Here is a 22,072-nt window from a genome sequence, read left to right on the forward strand (position 1 = left end):
ATCATCTGTCCTAGCCCCAAAAGACTTGTTAATATTTCGGCAAAAAGTTGCTTTTACCAAATTTTACTGTGTAGGATTTAAATGGTTATGAAAAAAAAGCATTTTTAGTTTCTCATTTTCTTTAAAATATCTCCAGACAGAATATTTTGGCATTCATTTTTCTTCAGAGCATATGATGTTACAGTGAATTACGGACTGGAAAATATGCGTTATCATTGTAAAAATTTGTAATTGTAATACAGCGGCTGTTGATCAATTTCAAGGGAGTTTAGTAATTCTGTCATGTGTGACTGAGAGAGACGTGTTGCACAATTTGAGCTAAAATGTTAAGATTTAAATATTTCTATTTAATTTTCAGCTTAAATCATTTCTCTCAGCTGTTGCTAACTGCATACAGAGAAAGTGAGCCACATGTGGAGCCGCTGTGCGCTGGTTTGGTGTGTGGTGGTGGTGGGGGGGCGTGCAGGACACGAGGAAGTAAAAAAATCCGCTACGTTTGCAGGGAATGGGCGGATGAGTGTGGATAGAAGGAAGAAAATAGCGCTATGAACCTTTGAACCATTTTCCTCAGTATCCCGAGAGTCACGAGACAGTCAGAAGAGCATAAGCTCGTAAAGAAACGGTGAAATAAAGCAGGACACAAAGAAAGCACTGAGGAATGCAGGACTGGGACGACTAAACATTCTTGACGACCAGAAGACAGAAGGTACGACACAGAAGGCTAAGAAAACAAACGGAGGAAAATATTGTAACCTTCCGCGGATGCTGCCTGGTTTGTATCAATCTGCCGTCGCACTATTTTAGTGTAAGTCTGTACAAAAAACCTTTGGGTAATATGAAGATTTGCGTTTAAGGCTAGGATTTTAAGCCTTTTGAGCACTCTTTAGATCACTAACTTAAGATATATGCTGTGAAATCGTTCAAATCGTTAGCATTTGCTTGCATTGGGAGATTCGAGGGAAAAGATGCATGTTTTTTTTTATTCTCCTCACAGGCCCCCAGCCCCCTCCACAGTTCAGCACTGCTGAGTTTTTGAACAAGATCAAGAAGCTCTGTTAGGAGAATTTTAAGGTAAAGATATGTCTCAGGCTTAAGAAGCTGGTGAGCTGGATATTTGTTGGTGTTCTGTTTTAGTTTGTGCACTCTGTGATGGTGAATGAGGGACTAGTGCTCACCACAAGTAGGGCAGAGATCTCACAGATCCCTTTCCTTCAACAGTCCTTTTTTTGTCAGATCTATCAGCCGAAACACTAAATCACATGTAAAGTTAGGGGTAACTGTTGCTTTTCTTCTCATGGAACAGAGCAGGAGACGAGTAAAAACAAAAAATCTCTTAAAAATGTCCTCTGTGCATTTTCACCCTGGGTTGGATTCCAAAGATGTTAATGGGTGAGTGAATAACATTCAAAGAAATGACTTCAGTCTAACCAGCACTAATGACCTTTACCCTTTCTGCGGCACTTAGGCAGTCAAATCAGGTGTTTTTTCTCTTATACATGTTGCTTAAATATGTATCTGTGAAAATTACAAAAAAAAGACGTTTTTCACATGCACTGCACCCCTAGATCACTAAGTCTTTTCACCGAACAATCATAATAAGCATAAATCTAAACAGAAAAAGCACACAAATGAAATCATGGAGCTCCATATAGGGTTCTTTCTTTCTTTCTTTCTTTATATATTTATTTCTTATTTATTTATTTATTTTTTGAGTGAATCAGATTCTACCGAAGTGCATGTTTACATTTCAGCACTGTCTGAACAAAACCTTGTATCTCCAAAATAGTGACATTTTAGAAGTTTCCTTAACTTATAATGAAAGTTAAAGTAAAAAGATTTTCTGAAAAGTAATTTTGGAGCATTTCTGTTGGTCCATTCACCATTAATGTTCATACAACATAAAGCGCAGCTCCTGTTTTCAAATTATACACAAAAAATACAAAATGGAGACACAAGGTTTTATCCTGACCGCGATACAGATAAGGGAATGATAAACAGTTGTAGGTCACTTTTGCTTTTTCACATGTAAAATTGGACTCTTCATTGAAAATCTTGGTGTTCTGGGTTGTTCCAGATACACTGTATGTCCAAAAGTTTCTAAACACCTGCTTATTTAGTGTTTCCTCTGAACTTAAGGGTATTAACAGGGAGTTTGTCCCAGCTTAACTCTTCTGGGAAAGCTCTGCACTAGATAGTGGAACTTTGCTATGAGGATTTGGCTGCATTCAACTACAAAAGCATTAGTGAGGTCAGGTACTGATGTTGGATGATCAGTTCTGGATCACAAATGCCACTCTAACACACCCCAAAACTATTGGATGCAGCTCCATCCTTCCAGAAAAATGTTCTGCTGCTTCACAACCCAGTGCTGGGGGGCTTTAAACCCCTCTAGGTGAGGCTTGGCATTGGGCATGGATCATGTGTGGTTTCTCCAAAGCATCCCAGTGCTTTTCTATAAAGCTTTTACAAGCTGAACAGCATGCTAGTTAGAAAGGGTGTCTGAAAACTTTTGGACATATAATCAACAGTACAGGGAGTGAGCAGTTATATGTAATGAATTACTAACCGTTTCTCTCCCGCTGTATCTTTATCTCTCGCTCTTTCTCTAGGAACGGCATGATGGAAGAAGCTCAGGTCCAGATCGATGATGGCAAAGAGGGAAGTTATGAACCAGACACGCTGTACTAGTAAGAGCTACAACAAACACAATAGAGAATAGAACAAATGTAATGAGTCAGACTCTAATTCTCTTTACTCACTGTCCTCTGTTTGTCTTGCAGTCGCATTAGGAAAAGAATAGCTCCTTTTGTGATGTCCTTTGGGTTTCGGTGAGCGCTTATATTCTGCTGTCACTGTGATTCAGTAGTTAAACTCCCTTCCCTGATCATTTGAGTACCAGCACAGTTTTATTACAGTGACTTTTATGTTACTGAACATCCTAATTTCAGCTGTAGTTTGTAAAAAATGCACATTCTGTCTGGAATATGAAATAAGTTGACGCATTACTGTCTTCTCTCCAGTGTCTTTGGAGTGGTGCTCATTATAGTGGACATTGTCCTGGTCATTGTTGACCTGTCCCTCCCGGGAGACTCTTCCGCAGTGAGAACCCCTCTGGAGGCCATCTCGCTGGTCATCTCCTTCTTCTTCGTCATTGATGTGCTGCTGAGGATCTATGTAGAAGGGTTAGTGAGACAGAACATGGCAGAGTACAGATGCAGTTCTGTTAGTTCTGCAGGTGCTTTTTATCTTGTTCCTGGTTTATGATGGGTCTGATTCAAAGGAGAATTGCACCACTTTTTAAACATTTGTACACAGAGTTGTAAAAAAGGCATGCAGATAGGTTTGATGTGAAATTAATTGTAAAGAAGCTTACCAGTTCAGATTATCTTTACATTGGTGGTGATAGGAACCGGATGTCTACAATGTGAATGCCATTTTATTTTGCTATCCAAAAGGCCAAGTGAACCTACACTTGTACATATGAGTTTGTATATGTAATGTTGAAAGTGAAAAAAATGGTAAATCTGGAAAAAAAAACTTTACTTTGGGTACTATTACATCTTATAACTCCTTGCATTTACGTCTCTGCCATGAATATATTTTTAAAAGCTACATTTTAGGCCAAAACTACCAGCAAACAATGTCATGAAATACATTTTGTGTTGTAGCTTTTCGAGGTATTAAATGCTTTGGATGTCTGCTTGCTATGTCTATCACTGAACAATTCTGACTTTCTGATTTGAAAAATGTGTGGAATTCCTCTTTAACTTGCTGGATCTGTGTGCAATCAGCTTAGGTTGTATTCTGTTTTACATACGTCAACATATGAATATGGCCTCATTTAATACTGTGCAGGAAATGAGAACGCAGCTTAGTCAGAAAGACAGTCGTTTTACATTCCTGATGAGTATAATTTACGGTTGTGGCAGGAAATGCTGTTTTAGCAGCAGTTTCCTTTCCCCCAGAGTGACACGTTTGTCTGACAGTTCTGTAAGCCGTTTACGTTGACCCGGTTATGCAAACTGAATATAGCGCATTCTTTAAAAAAATCCTTTTTAGTCTGAATTGAAAGCGCTGGTTCAGCCAAATTACATTTACCATTTTATTTTTCCTCATCCCAACTGTAGCCAGTAATGAGCCCTTGCAATGAAAAACAGTATCTGTGACATTTTTGTAAAAATCATATAAGCATGATTTGCTCTGTATTTAATATACAGGGGTTGCTAAAATGCAAATGAAGCATAGTTTGGCTTTGTACAAAATAAAGGAGAAAATGAAATGACTATCCAATTAATTGGAGGGGCTCAATTAAGCAAGACATGTTTGTTGTCTAACTTTGGCTTCTTATTGGAAGTGGTCAGCATTGTGCAAACTGCATTCCCAAATAATCACATACTTCCCTGAAACTGTGTTGAGCAGTTTAACAATCTCAAATATGCTTGTTTATGTGGTTTCCAATCTAAAATGGATATATATATATATATATATATATATATATATATATATATATATATATATATATATATATATATGTAATAGATGGGAATATATATAGTTTTGTGTGGTTTCCCTCTAAAATGCCACTCCTGGCAGAAGCTTAATGACATAGCTTATTGTTTAACAACTCTCTCCTCCTCATGTTTCAGATTCAAGGTGTACTTCAGCTCCAAGCTGAACATCATGGATGCATGCATCGTGATCATCACTCTGGTTGTCACCGTGGTCTATACATTCAGCAGTTTCTCCGGGGCAGACCTAATTCCCAGGTGCCGTTTAAAATATTCATGGTTTTGCGTTAACTTTACAGAAGTTTTGTTTTGATCAGCAAAATGGTGTTTGCTTTGCCTATAGTACACTCATTGACCACTTTATTAGGTACACTTACCTTGTATCTACACTCATTATTCATTTTATAAGCTCCTTTTACCAGATAAGAGCACTTTGTAGTTCTACAATTACAGACTGCAGTCCATCTGCTTCTCAGCATAATTTGTTAGCCCCCCTGTACCAAGTTCATCAATGGGGAGGACTAGGGATGTGCACGGATACTTAAGTACTGTGTGTTCATTGTGCCAGTATTCGAATACTGAAATTACTATTTGGGTATTCGATGTGTTTCACTGGAAAATGGAGAACATGTATGGACCAAAAATTCAATGAAACACAGATTTTTACGTTTTAACAGAAAAGGTTTTGCTTATTTTTGGGAATAAGTAAGTTGTTATCTTATACATTGCTACTCTGAAATGCAAGAGCCTTCAAGCATAACTCAAACATTAATATGTAAACGTCATTCAGAGTGGTTTGATATGAAATTCTTTATTCTAGAGAAACTTGCAGAGTCAGAATTGTTTACAGTGGCTGTGATAGGAACCAGATGTCTCAAGCATTTAATGCTTTTTAAAGCTCCCTCACAGAAAGTTGTGGTTATATGAAAAATGGTTATGAATATGTTGCCTGATGCATGAGAAATTGTTTTATGATAAGTTTGCCATAAGGTTTCGGTCTTAAACATATTTTTTAAATCCATTCATGGCAGAGAGGTGCAGGGTGTGGTGAGGCCAAATAGTCCCCAGGGAAAACATCCCTTTTTAGATTTACCAGTATTTTACCATTATTGCATTACGTAATACATGCATTATAAAATTTAGAAAACACAGGTAGGTTCACTGGTGGTTTTGGATAGTAAATGAAGTGGCTGTATTTGTGTTGCAGAGACCCCTGGTTCCTATCAGCACCTCTGTAAAGTAAATATGAGTCAGCAAGTTTCTCTACAATGAACCATTTCACAGCAAACTCTGAATGAATTAACCAGTGAATGAATTTACAGGTGAACCGGATACTCGTTCACGTATTATTTGGGTGCTGGATCATTCTCAGCACTTCAGTGACACTGACCTGGTGGTGACATGTTAGTGTGTGTTCCTCTGGTACAAGTGGATCAGACACTGCAGTGTTGCTGGAGTTTTTCCCATGAAACACCTGAGTTTAGGTGCTGGAATTGGTATCAGGAAAGGACAAAGATTGGTGCAACCTTATTAATTTTAGTCACGATTCATCATTAACATTCACCAGTGAGTTTTAATACACTGCAAGGCACACTGCAACCATGATGTGTTGCAGTGTAATTGCAATATGATGTTTTATCTGCTGTTTCTCAGTGCTGTCTAATAAGATGACATCATATATTTTAGCAGTGCATGCCTTTTGATGAACATGGCCCATTTTGTCTACTGTCAACAGGTTAGTAAGCATCCTGAGGGCTTTGAGAATAATTATCCTGGTACGTGTCTTTCGCCTGGCCTCTCAAAAGAGGGAGCTGGAGAAGGTCACCAGAAGAATGGTGAGGATTAGAAATTTGCTTCTTTCAATTCCATTATGATTTTTTAGAAAACGTTTTATTGCGCCATGAAATCTCACATTTCGCCATGATTCGATTTAGTTATTTTGGCACAATTCCAAATTAATTTTAGAAACATGCCAAATACACAAATGTGACTGAATGAACTATTTATAAAGAAAGGGAATATAGACAATATATGGCTCCTGTCGGAACAAAATCTTGTATCATCATTTTTGTCATTTTTGTTGGTGTTTACAATGTGTGTAAAATTCATGATGAATGGACCAATAGAATTGGCCATAAATGCCTTGGGGAAAAAGTCTCCATTGACTTGCATTAAAAGTAAAGTATGTTTTTTCCTTCTCCTGTAAAGTTGCCATTTTGGAGATACAAGGTTTTGGTCTGACAACAGCGAATGTTGAATGTTGTTATCATTACATTTTAACATGTAGTTGAGTCATCATTTCAGATGCATTTTTGCACCCTATCACTGTTTGCACGCTCACTGTAGTATTTGTGAATCTCACAGGTATCTGAGAACAAAAGGCGGTACCAGAAGGATGGATTTGATTTGGATCTTACTTATGTCACAGGTTGGAATTCTGCATGTATTGCTTTACATGTTTTATAATAAGGGATCTCTCTTTATGCTTAAATCTGCCTCTATGGTTAACAATTAATTCTCTTTTCAGACAGAGTTATTGCCATGTCCTTCCCTTCATCAGGAAAGCAGGCACTCTACAGGAACCCCATCAAAGTAAACAAAGTTTAGTTGATAATCAGCTTAGTTGATGAGGTGGTTTAGAAAAATAGATGCTCATTTAACAATTCTATGATTTGCATCAATTATAAAAGTGACCTTCTTTTTAGGAAGTTGCCAGATTCCTGGACACAAAGCATCCAGATCATTACAGAGTTTACAATCTCTGCAGTAAGTGAGCTTTGTTGCTTTGCTTTGGATGTGTGTTACTAGTGTGTGCTAATGAGTAGCACTGAGCACAATCTTTGTCTTTTTTAAGGTGAGAAAGGCTACGATCCAGTGTTCTTCCATTACAGAGTGGAACGTGTGCTGATTGATGACCATAATGTTCCATCATTAGAGTAAGTAATGAGTATCACTTTTTCAAATGACTTAATGATTCACATGTTGTGGTTTTTGCAGTGTGGTTATGGGTTGTGTTGCTCTCAGGGACATGCTGAGCTACACTGCCAGTGTGAGGGAGTGGATGGCTGCAGACCCGCTCAACATCATAGCCATTCACTGCAAAGGAGGAAAAGGTGATGCTAGTGTTTACGCTAAAATCATTCAGGTCATGTGATCTAGAAACATTTATTTGGCTGTCAGAGTTCAGCATAAGTCAGTCCTTAAAGAGGAACAGACACATTGTTGGGTATTTTTTTAATGTCACAATGTGCTGCATCATTTGAAAAGTGAGGAAGAGGCGCAGTAGTGACATTTTTGGCCAAGTTCCAAACGGAGAGAGGACCCGTCTCCCGAGAATCACGGCATGACTCTCCTACTCAGTCACTCTCATCCACTATCTCAACCTTATCAAACATATTTTGAATAGGAACGGTCTATCCAAAACCATCCGCTTCCACACTTAATTAACAGTTAACAGTTTAATATGGCAGAGTCTAATAACACAATTACATTTTCAGGGTTAATTCTTAAGCAGTAAGAAAACCATGTATTTTTTAACCAAAGTTCACATTGGAAGTGATAGAAGAGACATACATGGCAGCAACTGCAGTACAAGAAGGAAACATGCACTGGAATCTATGAGCTCAGTGTATGAATGGAAAAATGAATTTCCCTCAAAATATTTCAACTCTGCTGAGCTGAAACAAATTTGTAATAAAACGAGCTCTCTTTCTATCAGCTAAAGCAGTGTTAGCTCATTTCCAAACAGCCTACCTCAGCTAGGGTTTTCTGTTTCTACTGAGTGTCCACCGAAATAGTTATGGGGCATTCAGATGATAAGTGTTTTGCGCTTCATTCACCACGAGGCCGGGTGCACATTGCCACTTTGCTGGGCTTGAGCAGTGCAGTAAAACATCATCAAAACTGTCACTGCTTCCAGTGGGGCTATAGCGAACTAGCTAACTTAAATAAGTTCTGAATTGCTCTCTGAGTGCAAACCTATAGTCCTGTCTGACTGCTGACAAGTTGCCATGCTATATTTTTCCTTCCTGTGTTGTGGTACACACATATATAGCCATGCTCTGGTCCAGCTGTAACAGTCCAGATGACCTCTGATAGAGGTACAATTCAAATTTTATATGTACTTGAATAAAAACAGTTGAATTTCTTTAGAAGTATACAACAAACTTTCATGAATTTGGTTCTGAATGTTTATTTAGAAGGCTGAAGGATAACTTGTCCCCTTTACAGTGATAGTTTGGCCAAGTAAAATGTACACAGTTTTCCCCTTACCCAGAATATAATCAGCCAAGACATGCTGGTGTCTGAAGTTTGCTTCAGGTTCTGGTAACTACACTAACAATGGAAGATTATATAGCCACTGTGTTAGCTTCGTACAAACTGCATGCATAAATCATCACACACTTGACTTTGGATCAGTTAATCTTAAGTAGACTTGCTTGTGTGGTTTTTGACACGAAATGACCTACTGTTATTTATAAAAATGAAATTTTAGCTGATTATTAATGGCCATACAAATATTTGCAATTAACATTTTTTTCCATTCTTTGCATGCAAATATTAAAAAACAAGCCTAAGATGACCAAATTAACTACTAAGTATTTACTAAGCTCCCTAGCTGTCAGTACTTTGTAGCTCCCAACAGACAACAAAAACAGCTCAAGTAAACAAATATTGCTCGCCGCTGCCCTGTAAACATGTGTTAGGACCGTTGTTTTTTTTGTAATATCCATAACTCCTCCTAATAAATGCATTTTCTTTCTTTATTTCCATGAATTCACATTGTTTGTTGCGACATACACAAATAATAATGAAAACTAATTACAACTGTCAAAAATAATTGTGACCAATGAATTATGTGCTATGATCATCGTAGTCAAACAATGACAGAAATCTCATGGGCAAGTCTAATTAAGATTACTCAACAATTCAAAGTGCTTTGAGGCAAGTATGTGGTGATGATTGTCATGCAGTTTGCACATTCCTAACCTTGTCGTCTTGTAGCTCAGGTGCCAAACTAAGAAAGTAATCTTCAGACAACCACCATGTTTGGCTAATTAGCAGCATTTAATGTTTATCTAAATCGTAGCTTGAAATGATTAGCCTTCGTGTTTCATATTTGCAGTGACTGAGGCAAGTCAGGTTGAGAACTTTTCTGCCTTTCTTCTGACAGGACGTACAGGGACGATGGTGTGTACATGGCTGATTGATAGCGATCAGTTTGAGAGTGCACAGGTACTGAACTTCTATAAAGATGAAAATATAGTCAGTATAGTCGGAGTGTCAGAGCTGCTCTTCAATGTCCCTTTTTTCTTGCTGTGTTCTGCAGGACAGCCTGGACTACTTTGGGGAGAGACGCACTGACAAAAGCATGAGCTCAAAGTTTCAAGGAGTTGAAACTCCGTCTCAGGTGAGTCATGCTGACTTCTGTGAGCTGTGACTGTTTTCACAAACAGAGTTAGTTTGACAGGTTCTCTTCCTGTAATTGTAGAGCAGATACGTTGGGTACTATGAGATCATGAAGAGCAATTACGACCGGCAGCTGCCTCCCCCGAAGAGCCTGAAAATAAAGAGTTTGCGCATTCACTCTATAACAGGTATTCACACAGCACTAGACAGCACAACTGAGTTCTATTCATATCACTGCATAATGTGACTGTTCAAAATTTGGCCATCACTTTTCACTAAGAATGAATTAGTGATTATCAAGGGGCCCTTGACCTGCATAGAATTATAGTAAATTGGTCAGTGTGCTTTAAAAAAAAGCTCAGTAACAGATTTGGAAATGGATTCATGTAATTGGAGGCCAGTTTTGACATGTGGCAGCCAATCAGCATTTTTCTCCAAGCATCATACCTATAGTACAACTACAAGCTGAAATCTGTGTCAAAGATTCAGTACATTATTCGTCCACAGCTGTGCTGTCATGGCTCTGATGGGCTAGAGATGGTAAAATTCTGTATTAAGTCATTAAAACGTATAAGGCACAGGATATGACATTTTTAATGGAGATATCAATATCAAAGGTCACTTAAGAGTGAATGTACTTAAATGTAGAGATGGCAGCGATCAGTACTGGCTATCAGTATCAGTGCAATATCAACAGAAAATGCTGGATTGGATACTGAAGGAGAATTATGTATTCGCTCTGATTGTGTCATAAATCTAGCCTGAAAAATCACAGAATTATGAAGTAAAGTAGGTCACGTTATCACACGGTAACATCACATGATAACAGAAAGGCTGGAATAGTATAATGATTGAAATATAAACTAGAATTTACAACCAGGACTAGACTTGTAGGTTTTTTTAACCAGTATTTGAAGTGTTTGGGGGGAAAAACAAAATATTAACTGATAAATAATATTCTGCAATAATTTGTAGCTGTTTACATACTTGGCATTCTGGATTCAAGCCAAGTCATCCAAAAGGAGGGATATGCAACAAAAGATTGACCTAAATAAAAAAACTAAATAAATTGGTTTTATTTTACTGAAAATAGTGATTCCAAGCTACAGAACAGTAGTGCTTGTTCAAGGTTCCTGCTGTGGAATTAGCAAATTAGTGCATTGCTTTGTTGTTGTGCAGGTGTGGGAAAAGGCAATGGCAGTGATCTGAAGGTGCGGATCATAGTGAAGAAGGAGCAGGTGTTCCAGTGTGTCTGTGCCAAGCAGGAAAACTGTGTGGTAAGCACAGCCATTAAAGACATGTAATTGACATTGTATTGGATATAAAGGGTCTTTCAGATGTTTGTCTTATATGTTCCTTTTTGTTACATTTTACACTTCAGAGTGGACATTCATTTATTATATATTTTACCAGCTGTTCCCAGATGTTGAAAGCAATGCAGTGGTGATCAGTTTACAGGAGGGACCAGTGGTTTGTGGAGATGTGAAGGTCATGTTTGAATCCAGTGCTGTAAGTCATCTCATTCCATTATAATGTAAGGAGGGTTTTAATTTAACTAACCCTTTTTCCTGTCTGTGTTGCCCAACTTTTTCTCTTCTATCTGCCCAGGGTCTTCCAAAGGGATATGAGGACTGTCCGTTCTATTTCTGGTTCAACACTTCATTTATAGAGAACAACAGGTGAGGCTTTTTTTTCTCTAATCAGTTTTTACTGAGGCGTTTGTTTACTGCCTGATTTCCGTCATCAGAATCTGAAACTACTTGTTTTTTCTTCATGTTTTCTAATGTTCTCATCTTAACACAGGCTGTATCTATCAAGGGAGGAACTGGACAACCCACATAAGTCCAAAACCTGGGACATCTACAAGGAGGACTTTGGAGTGACTGTGTCATTTAGTGACCCATGAGGAGAGCTTATGTAGAAATCACCACAGCCCAGTTCCTGAAGCTCAGCAGATGGTCCACATTTTGGCTCACCTATAGATTGCAGTTCTCTTGTAAAAGGTATTCACAGTTTTAATGGCTTGGTTCTGGAGTGCTGGGAGCAGAAATGTGGACCGTATGGTGGGGCCCAGAGCCATAGCCTTATTGTAACTGCATTCCCATACCCTCTCCTTACTGTAAAGACTTTTCTCTGAGCCATGCATAGGCCACGATAATGTAATTTTGTTTACGTCTTGTTTAAAAAAGGGAAAATTTCAAAGGGAATCAAAAGGACGCCATGTTCTAGAGCACAGGTATAGCAGACGTGTTCTCCCGTTGCACAAAATATTGCAGTAGTGTTCATAATCCAGGTGTAACTCATTATTGAGGACCAGTATTTTTACTAGACCTTACCTCCAGATTTCAAAGATGCTCTCAAGTTTTATATAAATTATCAAATGTGGGCTTTATCCTAATAGGCCTCAATTATGTTAATTTTCCTTACACTTACCCACTGCATAGTATCTACAAAGTAGTGAACTTTTAAGGTCGAGTCTACTGCAAAGGAAAAAATATTAAACCTGCCCACTATGGATAAGGGATCGAGAGATGAATAAAGGACGTGTGCAGAAACTTTACTTCTGTTGTTATACTCCGAGATGTTTTGGAATAAACAATCATGTCACTGTAGAAAATTTTCATTTTTCTTGAAGAGGGCAGGATGAGAAGGAACTGCTTCATGTAAGAATTTCCAAAAACTATGGTTAAATAGGTGACTTTGACTTGGTACTTCTCAAAAACACTGCAGAGGCTTTAAGGCCTACACTAAACAGACCACATACTCAGATATGGAAAGTTTAAAACCTTCTAATGTGTAAATCTCCAATAATCAAATTGTACTACATTAATGTTGATGATTGCATTTGTTTATGACTGAAGTGTGTATGCTCTGGATATCATTGTGTACTACTGACCCCTTGTGGCCTCTTTCCATATTAAATGTGGATGTGTTTGAGAGCAACCAAGTAGTGTGCAAAAGTCAAAGACCACCCTTCATTTATTATATTCCCAGTAAAACAGCCATTAAGAAGTTATTCATTTTTCAGACGATATTTCTGTCATTACTTAAAATAACAATCTATTTGCATAAGTAAAGGAAAATGGAAAATAAGTGGAAAAAAGTTTCTAAAAATGGGACCTAGTAGACCACCAATACTGTCACCATCAGATAAACAGTACTTGATGTTTTCATCTTTGAGAGAGAGAGGAAAGAGACATGTTCTTTCTGAAAACATCCATGCTTTCCTGTCCATCCTTCCACTCTGGCAAGACAACACTATGAGCCTGAAAGGATGTATAGCAATCAAGAAGCTGCTGGTCTCGGAACCATGGACTGGCCACTTTTTGTGAGAAGAAGAAAATACAACCAACTTCTAAAACTGAACTTTGGAAGTGTGGCAATTTATACCTGCAGAATTTTTTGAAGCAAGTCTGCCGAAAAGAATGAAAGCTGTAATAAAGTCAAAGGGTGAACACACTAAATACTAAAAATAAAAAATATATAATATATAGTTGGTAGGCTTCTGTGTAGTTTTTTGTATTCTGCGTTCTTCCTGATGAATAACTTTTTTAATTGGCTGTACTGATGGGAAATTGATGGGTGGATTTTTGCACAGTACTGTAACCCATGGGATTTTTTGCCTGTTAGGTCTATGGCCAATCAACATCCTCTCCAACACAGTTTCAGGTGTGCAGAAATGTGCAGGGCATTCACCCTTCTTGCTGGAATTGCAGACCTTGTATGGAGCGACTACCCAATAGGAGACTCATCCATTCATCTTATTAAGAAACATATTGAAACCCTATAAAAGCAAGCAAGAAAATGGCAAGTGAAGTGCTGAATGGCAAAATTTAATTTAATCATTCATTCCAAATATACACTAGTTAAATCAACATTCAAAATCTACACCAGTGGCAATCAACATTCAAAATCTACACCAGTGAAATCAGCATTTCATCACTCACTCAACTGAGTGCTTTGTTACAGAACAAACTGTAGAGGGAATGGACTTTCCTACATCTGTTCACACATTCAGAGAACATAGACATGACTGTATAAAGGGTTAGACCAACACTAAGCAATAAAGGAAGTTCTATATTGTGCAATGTGTGAAAATATTCTACTGTTTACAGTAAAAGTCTGGCCTAAATGAGTACTAGTGATATAGTGAACACAGTCATAAAAGCAATAGGATTGTGCAAATGAACAGTCCACATCATATCACTCCACTCCAAGAGGAAACAAGAGGCACTCTCCATGGAGGCAGGATGAATGTGTAGGAGAGAACAGTATCCATACCATGACCTTTACATAACTTCCACAGCCTGTCTCAATTTGCGGTTTTCTCTTTAAAGTGAAGTATACTTTGCCTTTTAAATTATTCTTCTGCAAACATTGTTTGCATCAGCCTACTACCTATATATGTATGACAGCAATGATTAGAATTACTTGGTTTCATTCATTACGATAACACCCTGAGGTATGTTAACCCAATACAGACTGGCATTTAATAATTAAATGGCAAGCGTTAAAGCATTTAGGCAAATGTGCACAGTAATACCAAAGAGACAGATAATCTTTGGCTAACAAGTCAAAAATGCTCAAACATACCAAAAAACCACAAAATACCAGCTTACTGAGTTTCTCTTCTTATTAAAAAACACAAATCACCAATTCATCAGTAACCTCTTTAATACTTGCTGTGGACTGCTTCAATTCAGCAAGCTCGAATTTGTCTAATCAACACAGGGTCTTCCTGACAGAACGTACTCTTTGTCCTTTGGCTCGGGACAGTAGATCACACTGCTGCAGCAGGTCATAGCGGCCACTGTGTAGGAAGCAGATCAGCGTGCTTTTACATGTTTCTTTGCAGGGCTCAGACACATGGCCTTTGTGTCTGAAGTACCAAAATTGCTGAAAGACTCTATCATCATTAAGAAAGACTCGAATCAAAGCGTCCCAGTTGGAGGGGAACAGCGTGGACAAGCCATAGGCCTGAGAGGCCCGATACAGCAGTGTCCAGGCTGGGTCTGAAACAGGCTTGGAAAGCCGTCCTGAAACATCCTCATAACCATTAGCCAAAGTGAGGTTGAGGATGAAGGTCTCGTGATCCAAGACAAGGCGACTGCTGCCAGGGTAGTTACCATCAACATAGTACACACGATATCCTAGCAAGAGATACAAAAAAAAATTAAAAATTAGAATCCTCTCTTATATGCATGTCTAAACATGCACATACATAAAAAATAAATTAAAAAAAAAAACAAAACAAAACTGAAGGGCCTTTCAGAGCATGCATCATGCAAAAGCCATACCTGGATTCAGGTTAATGTAGGTGGTAACGCTTGGAGCAATGTAAGCCACACCCACAGGGCGAGTCATCGTCTCCTCATCATAAAACATCTGAAATTCATCAAGGTGTGTGTGTCCAAAAAACTGCCCGGTTATAGTACTTTCATACCTAGTATAGAGAAAAAGAATAAATAAATTTTAAAAAAGGGGGAATAACAGCTTAAACCTAGAGTTCATTGTTGTTTGTTGTGTTATGCATTGTCCTGTATTGCAGCGTTATATCCCTCAGCCCTATTGGTTTGACAAAATTCATGATTTTATATCGTTTTCATTCACCAATGTTCTCATAATTCCCAAAATGCATTACACAAATAAACACTGGGAATCCCTGTTGCATTAACCAATACCAATAGCTAAACTGCTCTCTGATCTATGGGCTAGTAAATACAGACAAACTGGCATTACTGTACCTCTTACCTTGGTCATCTGACAAAATAATTAAGAAAACAACAAATGTTGTCTTTGTTCAGCAAAGAATGGATGCCAGAGACAAGCTTTAACCCTTTTTAGCCAGAATAAGGAGTCAAAACTGAGATAAGGTATCTAGATAACCATACTAGCTCTAGCGTTAGCTTGTAGTCCTCCTCTTCTGCTGAGTCAGTTCTGTTGTTTGAGTAATCCGTGTTCTCAGTTGTAATTATATGAAAACAGTTTCTACAGTTTATTTACTTAAAAAAAGAAATAAATAAACACATTTGGAACAGCACAACCTTCAAAAAAAGCAGTTTTCTTAGTCTTACAGCTGATGTAGCGATGGCTACATTTTTAATTTTGGTCACAGTGGCTCTTAAAAATGACATAACAAAAGGTGTAAAAACAGGAAACACTAAAAAAAAGGGAAATAATTAACCACAGAATCATATGCACCACCCCAGCAGCAGAACTGAAGGTCAGTAATCCCAGAAATGAATCATCTGAAAGTTCATCTGAAAGTGACATGTTCAAGTGAAAAAGGTCTCCAATCTGCCAAAGAGAACTGCAACAAGGAAGTAAACGCCTTGGTCTGAGGTTCAGAAGTCATGTGCTTATTATATAGCAGAGGGTTGGAGATGCAGTACACAGTGAACTGCACGATTCAGTCATTTTAGTGCCAAGTCTAGCTTGTTACTGACCTGTTCACTATGTGATAGTAGTTCCAGCTCCAGCTACTCAGACAGAGTCCAGGGGGGATGTGGCCAATGATGTGCACCTATGAAGAAAAGGGTACAGAACTTTGGAAAAGATCCTATGTGCTACTGCAGAGCAACAAACTGACCCATAGTAGTCTCTTCCTCTTCTGCTTAATATAACTCGGTGCCCACTCTTACTTCCCAAAGATATTTCCTACTCAAAACGTCATCTTTAAATGACAGCTGCCAATAACTGTGTGGGATCATTCACAGACAGTTTTCTTCAAAGTTTATGTTTACTAAATGTTTAGTGTTATGCACAGGATCTAGTTTTCTACCTTCTCTCCTTTATTCTCAGCCTCCTGCAGGATGTGTACAAGCCACTGCAGCTGGCCTGCTGGGTCTGTAGAGTTCACCATCAGCCAGAAGTTCTCCCTCGCGCAGAAGTTCATATTCAGGGACACCACTCTCAGACCCGGCTGCACCTGGGCCGTGTAGAAGCCTCCTCGCCTAATAAAAAAATCAGTGGGTATTTTATTAATGATGCTGAGCTTGTTTCTGAACAGGTTGAATGAAACTCAAAATTGGTTGATGCAATTCACTGGAAAATAATGTGATTTTTATAATAATATTTTATTTTATAGTAATATTATATTTTATTTACTTTTATAATAACTGAATATTTATGCACTCAATGGTTACGTATTGCTTCAAGGAAAGTTAACTACAAACTGAACTCCCATGCTCTGACTGTTGGTCTCCACTGAATCTGCATTGATTGGACTTGTTGGGAGTCTCTCTGCAGCAACAGGGAAACTCCCAGTGTCCCTTTTGTTACACAACTGGGCTGACCAGTCCACCAGTCAAATGTTCTAAAACAACCCCTAAAAAGCACCTCTGATTAAAAAAGAAAATTCTCCTCAGTCGACAGTTCACAGGCTGTGATGTCAGGCTAACTGCAAGTCTTGCAGTTCAAACAGGAAGCCGAATGACCACCAAATTGCATCTCTTTTTTTTTTTTCCCTTCTCCACAATGCAGCTGCAATAAACACCCTAGAGCAGTGGCAAACAATAAAAGATAAAACTCAAAGTGGTCATATGCAGGATCATTCTGCTTCATTGTACTTGAGATTCAAGCTTCAATTGAACTCAAGACTGTTAGGGAGGAAGGAATAACTGACAAAAATTCACCAAAAAATGTTATTATTAGACAAAAGGAAACCTTATCTAACTTTAGACAATGATTACATAGTTAAAAATGTCTGCATAATTAAATGATTAAGATGTAAACTAATTCATTTAGAATAGTTTGATGAGAAATGTTAACTTAGTCATTATTGTTCACCATGGTAGTAACAGGAACTAGACATCTGTAGATGTTTAATGCCTTAATGCCTTTAACGCTCCCTCTCAAAAAAATAATTACATAAAATGGTTACAGATACATTGAGGCACTGTTTTACGAGAGTTTTGAGATAAGATTCTGGCATAAAACTTTTTTAAATTACATTCATCATGGAGTCAGTGCAGTCACATACAGGGCAGTGTGAGGGAAACTAGTCCCCTAAGAAATCGATTAATTAGTTTGATTTAATCCTATTTTACTACTTTCAAAATTACATATAAACACAGGAGACATGTGTACATACACGGATCATTTTAGATACCAAAGAGTCAGTAGGTTTCTTTACAATACCACCATACACCATATCTCATCAAATCACTCTGAATACACCTCATGACTGAATTATTTAAAAAATGTGAAAAAACTGGTGGAATTCCCCTTTATTTATAGCTAGAAAACCAACTGCAGTGCAAATTCTAGTCAGACAGTTGCACTCCACTAAACACACAGTGATTATATGGTGCCTACCGCAAGGTCTTCAGCGCTTCAGCTGGCAGCCAGGGAGCCCACTCCTCTGCCATGGTGTCATACAGCCAATGAGAAGACCGGTTCCCATGTACAAATGGAGGAGGGAAGCTGTTAACTGGGGTGCTCTCATGGTTGCCCACGGCTGGATACACAGTAACCTGGGGTCCGAGGTACTTGCGGACAAGCTTGGAGATGGTGGTTAGCTCATTCAGCTGCTGGGCCCTTGTTTGGGACCAAACATTGTGTGCAGGGATGTCTCCAGTCCAGTAGACCCAATCCCACGGTCCTGCCTTGGTTAATTTCTGAAGAAGGTTTTCTACTGTACGCAGAGGGAGGTCACACTTACTGTAAGTCCCCCAGTGCCCTGCACCACGCCTCCTCCAACTAGCCCGACCAGACTCGTTCCTGCAGCATAAAGGTTCTTTACAGTCAGCAGCGCTGCCCTCTGCGTACTCTGCATCCCAGTGGATATCGGTGAGGAACAGCACTCGGCTCTGAGGTGAGCCGGGCTTGGGCGGTGTTGGAGGAACCACTGGAGGTTTGGGGACCTTGGGCAGGGTGATGTTCCAGGGAGCATAGATGTCAAAATGACCACAAGTGGGTCCCAGCAGTACACCACAGGCCTCTGAGGGCCAGAGAAAAGACTCCTGCACGGCACGGATGAAGTCATCACGGAAGAGCTCTGTAATCTCTCGACACACTTTTTCCTCCGCCAAGTGTAAATGAATGCAGGCTTCACCAACTGCACGAGCCACATACTCTGTGTTCGTGTCACTCTAAGGAGGAAATCATGTGCAAAAAAAGGTTAATGTTATATTAACACTTTCTACTTTTTTGTTGAAACATAATGTCTACACAGATTCTAGTATTTACGACTCTAAGACCAATTTCATCTTGGGGGTGGGAAAGTGGTACAAAACAAAACAAAAAAAAAAAAAAACACAACAGCTTTGAGAAAGTGTGATGTTGTGTCTTCACAGCTGCCCAAACTGTGAAACTGAACAGCACCTCCTCTTATTTCCGTAAAATGTTCCACCAACGCGTCAAATCATGGCTGAACAACATAATTTTAGTTTTAACAATATTTTTAGCAATATATTTCAGAAATAAAAAAAAAAACCTCACGATATCATTTCCACATAGTTTTTTTCAGTTTTAACAATATTTTTAGTGATACATTTCATAAATAAAACACTGATAGGACATTGTCCATAAATAGGGGTGCCTGTTGCCAAGCAGTATGTTTCTTATTTCTTGCCTTCTATTTTATGCACTTTTCTCGTGGTATGCAAGACCTTATAGCTATCTTTAATGCACTTTTGATGTCTTTCACTGGATTCTTCAGACTGAAGATGTTTTTGAAAAAAACGTTTCTTTACGAAAATGCACATTCTATCTGGTTAACAGATGCATATTTAAGACTCCCTTTCTGTAGTATTATGTGACATAATTATCCCAACAGAACAGTCCAATAAAAACAAGCTATATCATGTTTAGAAGACATTTTTGTGTACAGCAGAATTACGCAGGAAGGATAATAGGCACACATACCATATAACAGTGATGTGTCACAGTGCCATTACATGAACTTTATCAGTATTAGCTCTACGTCAAACAGCAGGCTCTGATAAGCTCTTACTGATGTAGGTTACTTTGACTTATTGCAACATAAGAACACATAGGAACGTAAGAGGGGCTGCTTTACTTACCAAAAGGGCAACGTCCACGATGGTGAAGAGGGCTTTACATAACGGACAGCTTATGTTGTGCCAGCTGAACCGAACCTGGAAATGGTTTATGGGGTTCACAGCCCTCAGGTCGGCGATGTCCGTCTCGTCCTGAAGAGGATACGACGTCCCCGGGGCAGCCAGCCACAAAACAAGGCTAATGACAGTAAACACGGAGAGAACGGTCAGCCGCACTGACGGCATGGTGGACAGTCCAACTACGGCCGCGGTAAACTGAAAACTGTGGGTGTCCCTCTCGCTAAACACCCAGATATTTGTAACAGTTCGCGGTGAACAGTTTTTAAAAAAGGTCCTGGGTAAAAAGTCTCCTTGGTCGAGAGATGAGCTGAGCTGAGCTGAGCTGAGGCGACACTAACTGCAGTGCTTGCAGTTCAAACAGGAAGCCGTCTGACCACCAGTTCACAGCCCGTCCTTCCACAGCGGTACTGCGATAAACACAGCAGGTCTGTGTCAAACACGAAGCACCGAATGATCAGAAAAGTTACAGGAAAAAAGACTCTTCAGCGGCGGCGGCGTCCTCCTGGGGCGCCTCCACCACAACAACACCACCATAACGTTCAGCAGTTTCGTTTATGGACCGGCCGAGTCAGCTGAGCTATCACGTGACCCGCGGTAGGTAGAAGGTTCGTTTTCTTTTTTTTAAACACACACACACACACACACACACACACACACAGAGAGAGAGAGAGAGTGAGAAAGAGAGAGAGAACATGTACAGAAGTTTTCAAACCGAGTAAATTGACATGAAATGACTGTTTAAAATACCAAGCATTTATGCGGTATGTATGGATGTATGTGGACGCCCCTCTTAATCTTATTCTCCAGGTTATATTTTGGTTTTTCCATCTGAATGTACATGACCAAATCGTAAGGCGAATTATTCAGTAACTGCATGAAATAAATGTACATTTTTATTTAATTTATTCATTTATTTATTTGTAAAAGCTCCCCTCAAATGAACAGAAAATGTGTTTTATGATCATACGCATACTGCTATATGCTTACAGTTTGCTGATGAAAGCCAAAAATCTTAAACGCTCTTTGTATTATTTTATAAAAATAATTTAGTATATCACTGAAGAGACACCATCTGTTTATAGTTTATAGCCCAGATTTGTGGAAAAATGGGTCAGCTTTCAGTAGACAAAAAAAAAAAAATTGTGAGTTCAGCTTCTTCTATTATAAGGGTTTAAATTTACATTACCCATCTATTTGACTGGAAAGAAGACAGTTACAGCTCTCATATAACACCCACCTTTTGAATGTAACTTATGAAATATGAAAGTTATGAAGAATATGACGAAGTGTGTTTTGGAACCAATGGTGGTCTCAAGGAGTTGAAGAGGTTAATTATGGAATTCTTGTGTTTCAGCCACACCACTTGCTAACAGATAAATTTATATAGGCCAACACTGGCAGTATAATAGGTCATACTCAGTAGGACAGGATGCCACTTTTGTCACAAGTCAATTAGTGAAATTCCTGCCCTGCTGGATCTGCGTTAACATCACCCACCTTCTCTTGCATCACTTACTACAGAGTTACAAACTGCCTCTGGATGCAACAGGAGCTTCATGAAATGGGTTTCCATAGCCGAGCAGCTGCACACAAGCCTAAGGTCATTATGTGCAACGCTAAGCACCGGCTGGAGTGTGTAAAGCATGCCATCACTGGACTCTGGAGCAGTGAAATGAGTTCTCTGGAGTGATGCTTCACTGTCTGGCAGTCTGATGGACGAATCAGGGTTACTACCAGGAGAACACCTCCTACTGGAATGTAGAGTGCCAACAGTTTGGTGGAGGGGGGATAATGGTCTGGGCCTGTTTTTCAGAGTTTGACCAAGGCCCCCTAACATGGTTTTATAAGTTTGGTGTGTAGGAAGTCCAGTGGGCTGACCACAGAGACCTGACCTGAACTCCACTGAATGCCTTTGGGATGAACTGGAATGTTGATTGCGAGTCAGACCTTCTCATCCAACATCAGTGCCTAACCTCACAAACGCTCTTTTGACTGAATGGCAAAAGTTTGGACAACACTGGTCAAAATTTCTGTTATAGTAAAGAGCTAAGCGAGTAAAATATATTTAAGAAA

General features: G+C 39.0%; 2 protein-coding genes across 7 annotated transcripts; one reads left to right on the forward strand and one right to left on the reverse strand.

The window, feature by feature from the left end:
- The first annotated feature begins 459 nt into the window (after window positions 1–459).
- On the forward strand, window positions 460–12,501 carry tpte (transmembrane phosphatase with tensin homology). 6 transcript variants are annotated; one of them, XM_036594327.1, is made up of 20 exons: window positions 460–805; window positions 995–1,071; window positions 1,304–1,389; window positions 2,610–2,687; window positions 2,781–2,828; window positions 3,021–3,182; window positions 4,647–4,766; window positions 6,244–6,343; window positions 6,873–6,936; window positions 7,036–7,100; window positions 7,214–7,274; window positions 7,363–7,444; window positions 7,533–7,621; window positions 9,682–9,743; window positions 9,838–9,918; window positions 10,000–10,105; window positions 11,097–11,194; window positions 11,331–11,426; window positions 11,526–11,596; window positions 11,721–12,501. In XM_036594327.1, the coding sequence occupies exons 3-20, from the start codon at window positions 1,340–1,342 to the stop codon at window positions 11,821–11,823; spliced, it is 1,536 nt and encodes a 511-aa protein (XP_036450220.1). In that variant the 5' UTR covers window positions 460–805; window positions 995–1,071; window positions 1,304–1,339; the 3' UTR covers window positions 11,824–12,501. The 6 variants fall into 6 exon arrangements, with proteins under 6 accessions (XP_036450220.1, XP_036450219.1, XP_036450221.1 ...); XM_036594326.1 differs by having other exon boundaries at window positions 460–772; XM_036594328.1 differs by having other exon boundaries at window positions 460–706.
- Window positions 12,502–14,573: 2,072 nt separating this feature from the next.
- On the reverse strand, window positions 14,574–20,554 carry smpd1 (sphingomyelin phosphodiesterase 1). Its single transcript, XM_036594325.1, has 6 exons — window positions 19,943–20,554; window positions 18,234–19,009; window positions 16,699–16,870; window positions 16,364–16,440; window positions 15,215–15,360; window positions 14,574–15,067 (listed from the first exon to the last, which is right to left on the reverse strand). The coding sequence occupies exons 1-6, from the start codon at window positions 20,162–20,164 to the stop codon at window positions 14,640–14,642; spliced, it is 1,821 nt and encodes a 606-aa protein (XP_036450218.1). The 5' UTR covers window positions 20,165–20,554; the 3' UTR covers window positions 14,574–14,639.
- Window positions 20,555–22,072: the final 1,518 nt, after the last annotated feature.

This window comes from Colossoma macropomum, unplaced genomic scaffold, assembly GCF_904425465.1.
Source record: "Colossoma macropomum unplaced genomic scaffold, Colossoma_macropomum, whole genome shotgun sequence".
Lineage (NCBI taxonomy): Eukaryota > Metazoa > Chordata > Actinopteri > Characiformes > Serrasalmidae > Colossoma > Colossoma macropomum.